The sequence below is a fragment of the Lithobates pipiens genome, unplaced genomic scaffold (genome assembly GCF_037356315.1).
Source record: "Lithobates pipiens isolate NorthernLeopardFrog02 unplaced genomic scaffold, aLitPip1_a1.2 Scaffold_30, whole genome shotgun sequence".
Taxonomy (NCBI): Eukaryota; Metazoa; Chordata; class Amphibia; order Anura; family Ranidae; genus Lithobates; species Lithobates pipiens.
Genome location: NW_027507791.1, coordinates 12,029,383 through 12,042,094, shown reverse-complemented (window position 1 = coordinate 12,042,094; position 12,712 = coordinate 12,029,383). Strand labels below are relative to the sequence as shown.

General features: G+C 45.1%; 1 protein-coding gene across 2 annotated transcripts in view; it reads left to right on the top strand.

Moving 5' to 3' along the window:
* Positions 1-12,712, top strand: part of CDC42BPB (CDC42 binding protein kinase beta) — a 188,209-nt gene that overhangs the window by 74,588 nt on the left and 100,909 nt on the right. For both annotated transcript variants that reach the window (XM_077463713.1, XM_077463712.1), the window contains exons 6-7: positions 7,087-7,180; positions 10,351-10,551. In XM_077463713.1, the coding sequence (XP_077319839.1) occupies positions 7,087-7,180; positions 10,351-10,551 (295 nt within the window). The remainder of the gene's footprint in view (positions 1-7,086; positions 7,181-10,350; positions 10,552-12,712) is intronic.

The following is a 12,712-nucleotide window of genomic DNA, read 5'->3' as shown; positions in this document are numbered from 1 at the left end:
AATTTAAATTGATTGCTTTTATTGCTATTAGAAGGAATGTAAACATCCCTTGCGATTACAATACAGCACGACAGGTCCTCTTTATGGAGAGATCTGGGGTCTGAAAGACCCCAGATCTCTCCTTTTACACTTAAAAGCAAAAGATCAATAACATTTTTTATATGGCCCGAGAACCTGAAATTATGTCATGACGTCACACCTGTCCTCCAAGGGCATAGAGGTGAGCAGTGTCTATCTTGCCTTCACTTATCTCAATGGGAAAAGGCTGCAAATCCGCTGCAGGGTCCACTTTTATCTGAAAGCCAGCCGCCTAAGGGAAAAGAAAATACTGGGGTTGTGGCATCTAGCTGCAGCCATAACACCGGTATTTAATGTCATGGTGTAAATTTCCAGTTAGGCAGTCGGCAAGTGGTTAATACAGTGCCTTAAAGTATTCACACCCCTTGAAATGTTCCACATTTTCGTCACGTTAAAACCAGAAGCGTAAATATATTTTATTGGGATTTTATGTGATAGACCAACACAAAGTGGCACATAATTGTGAGGTAGAAGGGAAAAGATAAATGGTTTTCCAAATTTTTTACAAATAAATATGAAAAGTGTGGGGGGGTATATTTGTATGGCGCCCCCCTGAGTCAATACTTTATAGAACCGCCCTTCACTGCAATTACAGCTGCTAGTCTTTTTGGGGATGTCTCTACCAGCTTTGCACATCTAGAGAGGGACATTTTTGCCCATTCTTCTTTGCAAAATATCTCAAGCTCTGTCAGATTGGATGGAGAGCGTCTGTGAACAGCAATTTTCAGATCTTGCCACAGATTCTCAATGGGATTTAGGTCTGGACTTTCCCTGGGCCATTCTAACACATGAATATGCTTTGATCTAAACCATTCCATTGTAGCTCTGGCAGTATGTTCATGGTTGTTGTCCTGCTTGAAGGAGAACCTCCGCCCCGGTCTCAAGTCTTTTGCAGACTCTAACAGTTTTTCTTCTAAGATTTCCCTGTATTTGGCTCCATTAATCTTCCCATCAACTCTGACCAGCTGAAGAAAAGTGGTGTGTTCAGGGTGATGTGCAGTGTTCGTTTTCCACCACACATAGTGTTTTTCTTTTAGACCAAAAAGTTCAATTTTGGTCTCATCTGATCAGAGCACCTTCTTCCACATGTTTGCTGTGTCCCTCACATGGCTTCTCCTAAACTACAAACAGGACTTCTTATGGCTTTCTTTCAACAATGTCTTTCTTCTTGCCACTCTCCCATAAAGGGCAGATTTGTAGAGAGCACAACTAATAGTTGTCCTGTGGACAGATTCTCCCACCAAATCTGTGGATCTCTGCAGCTCCTCCAGAGTTACCATGGGCCTCTTGGCTGCTTCTCTGATGAATGCTCTCCTTGCCCGGCCTGTCAGTTTAGGTGGACGGCCATGTCTTGGTAGATTTGCAGTTGTGCCATACTCCCTCCATTTTTGGATGATGGCTTGAACAGTGCTTCAAGAGATGTTCAAAGCTTGGGATATTTTTTTTTTTTTTTTTTCATTACCTAACCCTGATTTAAGCTTCTCCACAACTTTATCTCTGACCTGTCATCCTTGGCCTTCATGATGTTGTTTGTTCACTAAGGTTCTCTAACAAACCTCTGAGGACTTCACAGAAATTAAGTGACTTCTGAAAGCAATTGGTTCTACTAGATTTCAGTTAGGGGTATCAGAGTAAAGGGGCTGAATATAAATGTACCCCACACTTTTCACATATTTGTAAAAAGAAAATGTGAAAAACATTTATCATTTTCCTGCCACTTTGTGTTGGTCTATCACATAAAATCCCCCAAAAAGTACATTTACGTTTTTGGTTGCAACATGGCAAAATGTGGAAAATTTTTAACGGGTGTGGAATACTTTTTCAAGGCACTGTATGTGAACAGCAGCAAGTGAGCATGAGCTGTAGATGTGCTTGTTAATGTGTTGTACTCCTTCCTGCCTTGCTTTTTTTTAAATCTCTATAATAGTGGAAATGTACTCGCCTAATTTTGGAAAGAAGTCAGATCTCAGCATCACTCCTCTTCGGATGTGCCGAGCCGTGGGCCGCCTGTTTCCACACACGCACTTCGTCTTTGTTCCTGCTACTGCCTTATTGAATCAGCCGAGTAGAGTTCACTGATTTGACAGCCGCGGTTGTATTTCTGAAAGTGTCGGTGTTCCACTACTGCCGCACTCCCCATTGTTCCGTGTTGATAAACAAGGGCACAGACAGAACAGACTGTGCCGTCTTCTTTCCAATGTAAAGTTCAAGGTTTTGGTAAACTACTCAGGATGGGCTTTGTGTTGACCAGTTCTTTACATAACCACTTGCGGTACATTTTGTGCATTCTACCGGGCCGGTCCAACCAGCCTGTTCAACAGTTGCCTAGGAATGAAGATATTTGATATTGAGCCGTGTTCACAACCTGGTTACAGCAAGAGAATGTACAATGGTTTTGTTCATAATTATTATGGTCAGGATTACAATATATTCCTTTTTAAATGTTATATTGCCTATAAATTATTCTTGCTCATACAGTACAGGGTCTTGGATTCCGAGATTACTCTTATAGGCAGGTACCTTCAAAGGATTGGACGTTTCTAAACAATTGTGTGGACCTCCCTCATAGCTAAAAAAAAAAAATTGTATTCTGGGAATGCTCGATATCAAAAAGTTGGCGGTGCTTGTCCATATAGAAAAATATGGGTAGGTGTCCCCAAGGTTTAGGTACCACAAAAAAAGATACTGGCACCAATTCAGCTACATGGCAATATTTAACACATCACCTAAACCAGCACCACCTAACCCTACTGTGCCAGGCCACCCAGATACCCTGCCCCACACCCCAAAAAAAAATCTGGAGCAAGGTGTCCCAAACCCCCGCTTCCCAGAGACCCACCTAGACCTGCCCTAACAATATAGTGTCCCCTGGGAGAAAGAATGCTCAGGTGCCTTTTACCAATTCCAAAAACCTCAATGGGTATATAACTAGGCACCCCAAGCATCACTCCTCCCGTCTTCCACTAGCTGTACCAGCAGAAATGCTAGTAGTAGGATGGTGTGCAGCCAGGGTCTAATCCCATGTAGGCATTAATCAGTCACTCAGACATAAACTAATCATGAGAGAGTGGCCATAGCTGGGTTGGCAAACAAGGGTGTCTGCTGTATCGGGAGTGCAGCCTATTTAGGTGGTTTCCCTGATGTGTAGACTGGTGGGTAAAGCTCACTGCTGTGTTAACGGTCCAGCTGGGGTGAAGATGGTGTCCAAACACGTGCATGGTGTATACAACACAGCTGATCTAACTGATGTATGATGCACAGCAGGACCAGCCAGTACTCGCAGCAATAGACAAATCCTACTGATGTCATAAATCAAGGCTGCTGCACCGGCTCTTGCTGCGCTAGATGTAGACCTACTGGTACAACGCTGTGGGGCCGCTCTGATCCACTAGTCTGGCATGCACTCCGGACTGGAACTCTCTAGGATGGCCATGGAGGGTGGGCAACTTGGCACTTTTTGTCCTGCCCACTGACTTCCACAGTTTTTTCTTTTTTCTTTTTTTTCTTTTGTAGGGGAGGTGGTTTGTGGGCCTTGATTTCGGTGTGGCCTGGGATGGGTGTGGTAGGGTTGGGTTTCACAGGTTTATGTGCCATGTGTTTTGATATGCTGCTGAAAAAATATTGGCGCTTGGCTGATTTGGCGTCAGTACCTTTTCTGTTTGTTTTTTGTGGACACCTTATAACCTATCCTGCTCCTGGCAAGCCTCATTTTCTTTGCAAGTGTCTTTTTGTCCCACTTTGAAACATTTTCGGAGCTGAGGCTTCACTGTCTGCATGTTGTTCAAGCTGTTTGTCTCTTAGCCATGGCTTCCCTGGGACCATATTATTTGTGCTTCCTGAGAGGTCTCGCAGGGGGCTCCCTGCATCTTATTCCAGCTTTAGGTGGATCCATGGGGTTGTCATTCTGGTCTATTCGGCAATGGTGATGGCTCATTCTGCTAGATCCATCAGTGCTTTCTGGGCTTTTCAGCAGCAGGCTTTTGTGTCTTATATTTGTAAGGCCACTACCTAATCTTCAGTTCACGTGCTTCATGGGTTCAGGCTTCAACTGATCCAGCTTTTGGCCACAGGGTGCTTTAGACTGCCTTTTGACTTGGGTACTGGAACCATTTTGGCTGTTGTATGGGGCTTGTTGTTTGTTGCTCTTCCTGCATTGGTGTAGAGGTGCACCAAATGGAACTGAAAATTCAGGATGCACTTGGCCTAAACCCAAAATGAGTGTTAAAAAATATATACCGGTATATACTTTTATATATACTTGTATTCTATTCAACTTTTTAAATAATATTGTGAATTTATATGTATTCTCGGCTTTTAACTGCACCTTTTAGCACAAAAAAGCTCAAGAAAAATGCATCCCTTTAAATTCTATGCATGTCTTTAACACTGGTCTTTTGTGTCTCCGTTGTGGTGTTCGTTAAAAAAACTGCACCTCCCTGTTGAAACGCATTGAAAACACAGCAAGAACTACATTTTTTGATGCGGTTTTTGAGTCGCGTGACCTTTGAAAAACATCCCATAAGCACAGTAAAATCACGGCAAAATCGTGTGCATTTTCAGCACCATTATCGCCACCTTTTTCTCAGTCGGCAAAATGCAGAAAATTTCATTTTCGGTTGATATGTCTCGGTTCAGTTCTACTCATTGGTATTGCTGTCGGATGTCCCATTCGTCTCTGAAGCTGTGTCCTGTACTGTAGGAGCAGCAAAATAGGATTTTTGAATTGCCTGTAAAATTCATTTCTTGGAATATAGTACATGACCTGGGCTTTCCTCCCCTCTTCGGTCCCCTCATTGTTTGCCAAATTACAGAGGCTTGCTGGGAGCTATTGTGCAATCACCTGAAGGTGCCTGCCTATAACCCAGAAATGGATAATACAAGTTTGTGACAAATCCTATTTTTTACTGCCTATCAATACAGCAGGTGCAACTCTAGTCTCCCTCCCATGAGAAGCATGGTATCTGTCAGCTTTGCTGAGAGATGCCTGTTTACTGAGTAATCACTGAAGTGACTCCTTCAATATCACACCACTCAGAATGAGGTTTTAGTTAGTGCTTACTTTACAGCTCACTTTGTCTGCTGTGTTTTCTTAAGCTAACCTAGAGTGCTCTGGGAATCCTTTGTTATTAAACATTTCTTTGTAAAACAAAGATCACTGTTTATAAACTTGGGAGCATATTATAAAATACATTATAATTTTTTGCCTTTAGACCCCCGTGCACACTTATGTAGGGGAGTATGCGATATTGCATGCATTCCCACAGTATATGTAAACATGCCATTTTCTGGAAGGTGTGGTGGGAGTAGACTCCCATGCATAAATTTTACCTATAGGTAATCCTATAATAAGGCTTTACTTATAAGTACTGTAAATAGCTCCTTTACGTGCACCGTTTAGGAGATATTTACTGTAGATGCAGCCAGTGATGTCACCGGCGCATGCGCTGTGCAAGAACAGCATACCATGCTGTTCCTTCAGAGTCCTATGCCATAAACGGCGGCTCCCGCGCTCATGTGCGGAAGTGGTGTAGTTGCGTCTTCAGCCACTCGCATAGCTGGAGCCTATCTGCTAGGGGCTTCTCGGCTGTTGATTGGATAGATAGCAGCACAGCTATTGGCTACCGCTGCTGTCGATCAAATCAAATGATGCGCCCGCCAGGGGGTGGGACCGAGTCCTGCATTCAGCGTCTATGGACGCTAAATGCTGGACTCAGGAGTGTGCCAGCAAGGTACCCCCCCCCCCCCCCCCCGGGGTTATACGATGTGGGGATGAGCCGAGAGAGCCGCCAAGGGACTCCAGAAGACCAGGATCGGGGCCACTCTGTGCAAAACGAGCTACACAGTGGAGGCAAGTATGACATGTATGAAATGAACCTTTAGGGTCACTTTAAGGCCCGTACACATGGTCAGAAAATCTGAAGTTAAATTTCGTCCGATGAACGATCTGCCGACTTTCTGATCGTTAGTATGCTGCTTTTCACAGCCGATTACAAATTTTCGTCAGACAAAAACTGAATGTGCAGGCTCCAAAATTTTTGTCTGATGTGATCGCAACGTCCAGTTTTTCATTTCATTAGTGCGGTTTTCTGCCAAAAACTAAATCTGAAGAGCAAGACCAGGCATACTCAGAAATGAAAGAACACACACAAAATAATTCAACACGTTACGTCACCTCTGACATTGAATTCTGATATCAGAACATTTTCTGATGGCGAGTACCATCTTGTCTTGTCTACCCGGAATGTCTTGTATCAGAACAACTGGGAGAACAAAGACCGCTAAAACTGCATCCAAGAAGGGTCAAGTGTGGCCCTGCGCCCTTTCCCTGAGGCCGGCCATACATGGTTGAATTTCAAAAGAATTTTCTTTTGAAAATCAGAAATTTCGTGCATTTTCTGATCTGATGGTGCCACCATTGATTTCGAAATTTGAGCAACCGAGCCTTCAATTTCACCTCGTGTTGCTACAGAAAATAATTTTCGTGGCTGAGAATTTTCTTTTCTTTCTGGGAATTTTCTTTTTTTGCACTCATGCACATTCCTTTTTCGATTACATTTTGGTTAGAATGCCGGTTACTCAAATTCTATGGTCGCACGAAAATCGGATGTTGCTACAGGCCACTAATGGTGCAAAATTTCAATGAAAATTATTAGATAAGATTTTTTGAAGAAAATTCTTTCGACATTCGACCCATGTATGCCTTAGTCTCCTGGTTGTGTTAGTTTGGTATGTAGGGTGATCTTGTTTTGAATAATAGGGGACTTGGGGTGACAGGAGGTGCCAGGGGCAGACTAGAACGATAAAGGAAATGTCAAGATTTGCACAGCTGTCTAGTAACCTGATGATTCTTTTGCAGATGGTTTTCTCAAGGTAACCGATGCTTATACATTTTATTCCAGTATGTTCTCGGTTTGTCTTTGTTTGTATCAGGTTTACTTTGGATGATTCCCACAAAGTCCATGGATGTAGGATGTTAACGGCTTTTTTTTTTTTTCTTCTTCTTTTCAGAGACTTAAAGCCGGATAATGTTCTTTTGGACATGAATGGACACATTCGTCTGGCTGACTTTGGGTCGTGTTTAAAAATGAATGATGATGGAACGGTAAGTGCGCTTTTGTGTGTGTACATCTTCTGCGCGTACACAGCACCTCAGTCGGGCTACTTTCACACTGGGGTGGGGGGGCGTTAGCGGTAAAGTCCCGCTAGTTTTAGCGGTGCTTTACCTCTGTTATAGCAGCACTTTTCAGACGGTAGCGGGGCACTTTTAACCCCCCCCCCCCCACTAGCAGCCGAGAAAAGGGATCAAAGTGCCGCTGCCGAATCGCGTTGCAAGCGCTTCAGCAGCGCTGCTCGTTGATTTCAGTGGCGGGGCGGTTTATACACCGCTCCGCCCCAAAGATGATGCTTGCAGGACTTTTTTTTTCCTGTCCTGCAAGCGCACCAACCAGCACTCGGGCTTTCACGGGGGGGGGGGGGGGGGGTCATGAGAGGCGATTTTTTTTTTTTTTCATGTATAGTAGCAGTTCCTGAAATTAAGTTTAGGAGCTTTTGGGGTGTGTGGTTTTTTTTTTTTTTTTTTTTTTTTTTTTTTTTTTTCCAACTCAACTCCATACAAGCCTACACTATATTGCCAAAAGTATTGTAACACCTACCTTTACGTGCACATTAACTTTAACCTTTGCAATACGGCACTGCGTTCGTTTAACTGACAATTGTGCGGTTGTGCAACACTGTACCCAAACAAAATTTATGTCCACCCCCCAACAAAAATAGAGCTTTCTTTTCGTGGTATTTGATCACCTCTGTGTTCTTTGTGCTATAAACAATTTAAAAAATAACAAGATTTTTTTTTTCTGCTATAAAACAGACCCAATAAAAAAATGTTAAATCTAATTTTTTCATAAATTTAGTCCAACATGTATTCTGCTACATGTTTTTGGTAAAAAAAAAAATAAAAAAATCCCAATTGGCTTAGATTGATTGGTTTGTGCAAAAGTTATAGCTATGGGATAGATTTAGAGACCAGCGGCACCAATACAATTATCAGTGTGGCGGGGGTGGACAGAGAGATCTGTGTTCCTGATTAGCAGGAATCGCAGATCTGTCTAACAGAATGACGTTCTGCTTTGTTTACATAGATGGTAAAAAAAAACATTGGATTCTTCATTTACACATGAATGGGGGGTGGGGTGGATCCTCCCATTGAGCCTCTTGTGCTCAGAGGCAGAATACAATGATCTGTGCTGCTGCCCATAGCCAGCGGCACTGATCAGGTAAAACCCAACTAGCTGGTTGTACAGAAGTTGATCTTACCGATGCCCATTCATGGCTTGAAATTGGGATAGTCCCAGCTGAACTGGGCAAATTTCAATCCATGTATGGCCAGCGTAAGGTTCAATAAAGTAGTTTTAGGTATTTGTGAGGATGGTGGGGAAATTCAACATATGCTGACCATGAGTGGCAGTCCCCCCCCCTGCTGATCAGCTATTTAGAGAGATCTTTTAATCTGCTTCAAGACTTTTTATCTGCTGCAGCTTGGCCTCAGATGTTCACTGAAATGAAAACTCCCTCCTCTGTCTGGACCTCATTTACTGCAAGGAAATTAAGACCCTGTCCTGAAGCACCTGAGACTTATAATAGGGATTATAACCTTGGACTCAAAGGAAAGCTGGGTTTTGCCCATACAGGGGGAAGGAACGGCTCATGTACCTGATGCTCTTAGTTGCTTATACTTGCCTTTCTTTTACGCCTTCGCTGTTCCATTCAGCCATCGAGAGACAAATACTTTGTACCTCGGGGTATTGGGACCATGTGCCTATTTACCTTCCTCCCATAAAATACTGCTATCATATGGAAGCAGGGAGAGTCATTAGCCCTGTGTAAGACATAACTGAGCCCACTTTTCTTTTGCAGGCAAACGGAGCAGTGAGCAAGTGAAGGAAGGGTTAATATATGCAGCTTTGCATGTGGATTAAGTTTTTAATGATTGTCACATTCAGGTTACAGTAGTGCATGTGAAAAGTCCCCTCCCAACCCAATGATACCTTTCCACTGATCCATTACTGTCCCCCAACGCACTGATCCATCACCGTCCCCCCCCCCCAACCCACTGATCCATCACCGCTGTCCCTCCCCCAAACTGATCCATCACCGCTGTCCCTTCCCCAAACTGATCCGTCGCCGCTGTCCCTTCCCCAAACTGATCCGTCGCCGCTGTCCCTCCCCCAAACTGATCCGTCGCCGCTGTCCCTCCCCCAAACGGATCCGTCGCCGCTGTCCCTCCCCCAAACGGATCCGTCGCCGCTGTCCCTCCCCCAAACGGATCCGTCGCCGCTGTCCCTCCCCCAAACGGATCCGTCGCCGCTGTCCCTCCCCCAAACGGATCCGTCGCCGCTGTCCCTCCCCCAAACGGATCCGTCGCCGCTGTCCCTCCCCCAAACGGATCCGTCGCCGCTGTCCCTCCCCCAAACGGATCCGTCGCCGCTGTCCCTCCCCCAAACGGATCCGTCGCCGCTGTCCCTCCCCCAAACGGATCCGTCGCCGCTGTCCCTCCCCCAAACGGATCCGTCGCCGCTGTCCCTCCCCCAAACGGATCCGTCGCCGCTGTCCCTCCCCCAAACGGATCCGTCGCCGCTGTCCCTCCCCCAAACGGATCCGTCGCCGCTGTCCCTCCCCCAAACGGATCCGTCGCCGCTGTCCCTCCCCCAAACGGATCCGTCGCCGCTGTCCCTCCCCCAAACGGATCCGTCGCCGCTGTCCCTCCCCCAAACGGATCCGTCGCCGCTGTCCCTCCCCCAAACGGATCCGTCGCCGCTGTCCCTCCCCCAAACGGATCCGTCGCCGCTGTCCCTCCCCCAAACGGATCCGTCGCCGCTGTCCCCCAACGTCTTTCTTACCGGTGCTGTGCTCCAGTCCTTCTCCTCTTGGGTCGCCCATTGGGGCTCCTCCCCCCTTCAAGTCCCCCCATAGAAAGCTGCTTTCTATAGTGGCGCTCATAGGATGCATTGGGGTAAAAAAAACTTTAAGGCTTTGGAATCACTTTAAGTGAATCTTCAAGTTTTTGGGGTTTAATAACTCCTCACTAACCTACTGAAAGTGTTTCGGCCTCTTTTATTCAATTTGTTTTTCATTCCCATTTGCTGGCTAATGCTGGTAAATTTTTTTTTAGTTTTGTAGAGATTAACTGGTGATGTATTTTGCCTACTTTTTTTTTTTTCCCTACTTCATACAAACCGTTTAATCAGATAATCTGACATGTCTTCCTTTGTGCAGGTGCAATCTTCAGTGGCAGTAGGAACACCTGATTATATCTCTCCCGAAATTCTACAAGCGATGGAGGATGGGATGGGAAAATACGGCCCGGAATGTGACTGGTGGTCTCTGGGAGTCTGCATGTATGAAATGCTGTATGGGGAGACACCTTTCTATGCCGAATCTCTGGTGGAGACGTACGGGAAGATCATGAATCACGAGGTAGCTATTCGTCCCATCTAGACGTGCTTATCTGACGGGGACATTCCCTCTTAAGTGAACTTGGAGACAATTTAAGTTAACTCATTCAGGGCAGAGTGACCTCGATAGTCCAGAGCTCCTTCATCCACCCAGGAACATATATAGTCAGGGCTGCTGTTAGAAACCACTGAGCCCCATACAGACAATGCTTCAGGTATGAATGAACGCAGCCGGTACTGATCACTCATTGTGCTCATTCAGGAAAGGGCTGGTAAATGACATATGTGATCAGGTGGTTGGTGGGGGGATAATTACTGGAACCAATTCTTTAAATGGCTCTCTCTGCGGCAGATGAAAGCCACCCAACGGGGGGAGGAAGCAGAGAGAGCCATACAGGGGATTGATTCCAGTAATTGCCCCCCTGCTGTACTGATCACTCTTTCTGCCCACATCTGAATCACCCTGCTGGCCCGGTCCCATTTATCTACTGTCCTGCATAAACTCACCCTTCCATGTAGGTGTCCATGGAATTCTCTCGCCCCATGTGGTTATATTGGGGTTTGACCTGTCAGAGGCCACATGCTCCTCGATACTGTGAAGCCTTGCTCAATAAGAGCAATGGAGTGATGGTTCTGATGGAGCAGGTTGATTATGAAAGGGCTTGGATTAATCAGAATAATAATTTGGTAGGTGGGTTGAACCTGGCAAACATTTTCACATTGTCCTAAATGGCCATGGTGACATGGTTTCTTCAAAGTGTTATTAAAGTCAAAAATGTATTTTTAACCACTTAAGGACTGGAAGGACCCCCCTTCCTGACCAGGCCAATGTTTGCGATACGGCACTGCGTCGCTTTAACTGACAATTTGATCACCTCTGTGTCTATTTATAGCACAAAAAATTACTTTACTTTTTGCTATAAGAAGTGCGGTGGACAGATCAGACACGTTTATTTTTTATTTTTTGGGACCATTGACATTTATACAGCAATTAGAGCTGAAAATAGCCACTGATTATGGTATAAATGTCACTGGCGGGGAAGGTATTAACACTAGGGGGCGATCAAGGGGTTAAAGTGTAAGTAAACCCCCCCTATCGTTTTCAGCTAAGGAAGCTGCCATCTTTGTCTGTTTAATTTATAATTGCCATGATGCTGATCAGTTATGACACCAGCTATTGGATGGTTTGACAGTTTCGTTGAGAGCGCAGCCAATGGGAGTGTTACATTTTCCGGCACGTGCCAGAAATTAAACAGTTTGTGAAACTGGTAAATGGATGGGTTTACTTCCGTTTTAAGTGTTCCCTAGGTGTGTTTTGTGGAGAACTGATGAGGAGTACAGAGAGATCGCTGTTCTTAATCACTAGGAACAGATGCTCTCTCTCTCTCTACTTCCCTGACAGAACGGGGATCTGTCTGTTTACATTGACAGAGCCCCGTTTTGTCTCTCCCAGGAGCAATCGCGGGTCGCCAGTGGACATTGCAGCCGCCAGCCACGTGCATTGGCTCCAGTGTTGTGGGCACCCCCTATATTCCTTAAAGCGCCCGCCGCACAACTACGGCGATTCGTGCAGGGGGGGCCAACCTGCCACAGTATAACGATGGCGTCTGGTGGGGAAGGTGTTCGGTAACAACTTGACCTTTGAAAAATGTATCCCCCCTTCATGGCCAGACCATTTTATGTGATATGGCACTGCGTTACTTAAATTACATGGTCGTGCAACGCCGTATCAAAATCTCACCAAACCACACACACACCCACACACACACACCCACACCCACACACACACACCCACACACACACACACACACACACACACACACACACACACACACACACCTTTCTTTTGGTGGTATGTGATCACCACTGCCATTATTTTTTGCACTATAAGGCCCCTTTCACACACATGGACCGTTTGTCCGTTTTTTTCATCCGTCCATTGACAAGTGAAAACCGAACATCAATGCATTTCTATGAAAAAACAAATGGAAACGGATAATCATCCATTTACATCTGTTTTTTTTGATCATCAACATCATTTTTTTTAATGGATGAAAGCCCTATTTTTTTTCTTTATCCATTAAAAAAAAAAAAAAAGATTGAACGAAAAACGGATGACCAACAGATGTGAAAGTGATGACAAAAAAGTGACTGAACTGAGGAAATGCATGGCCAAAATTTAA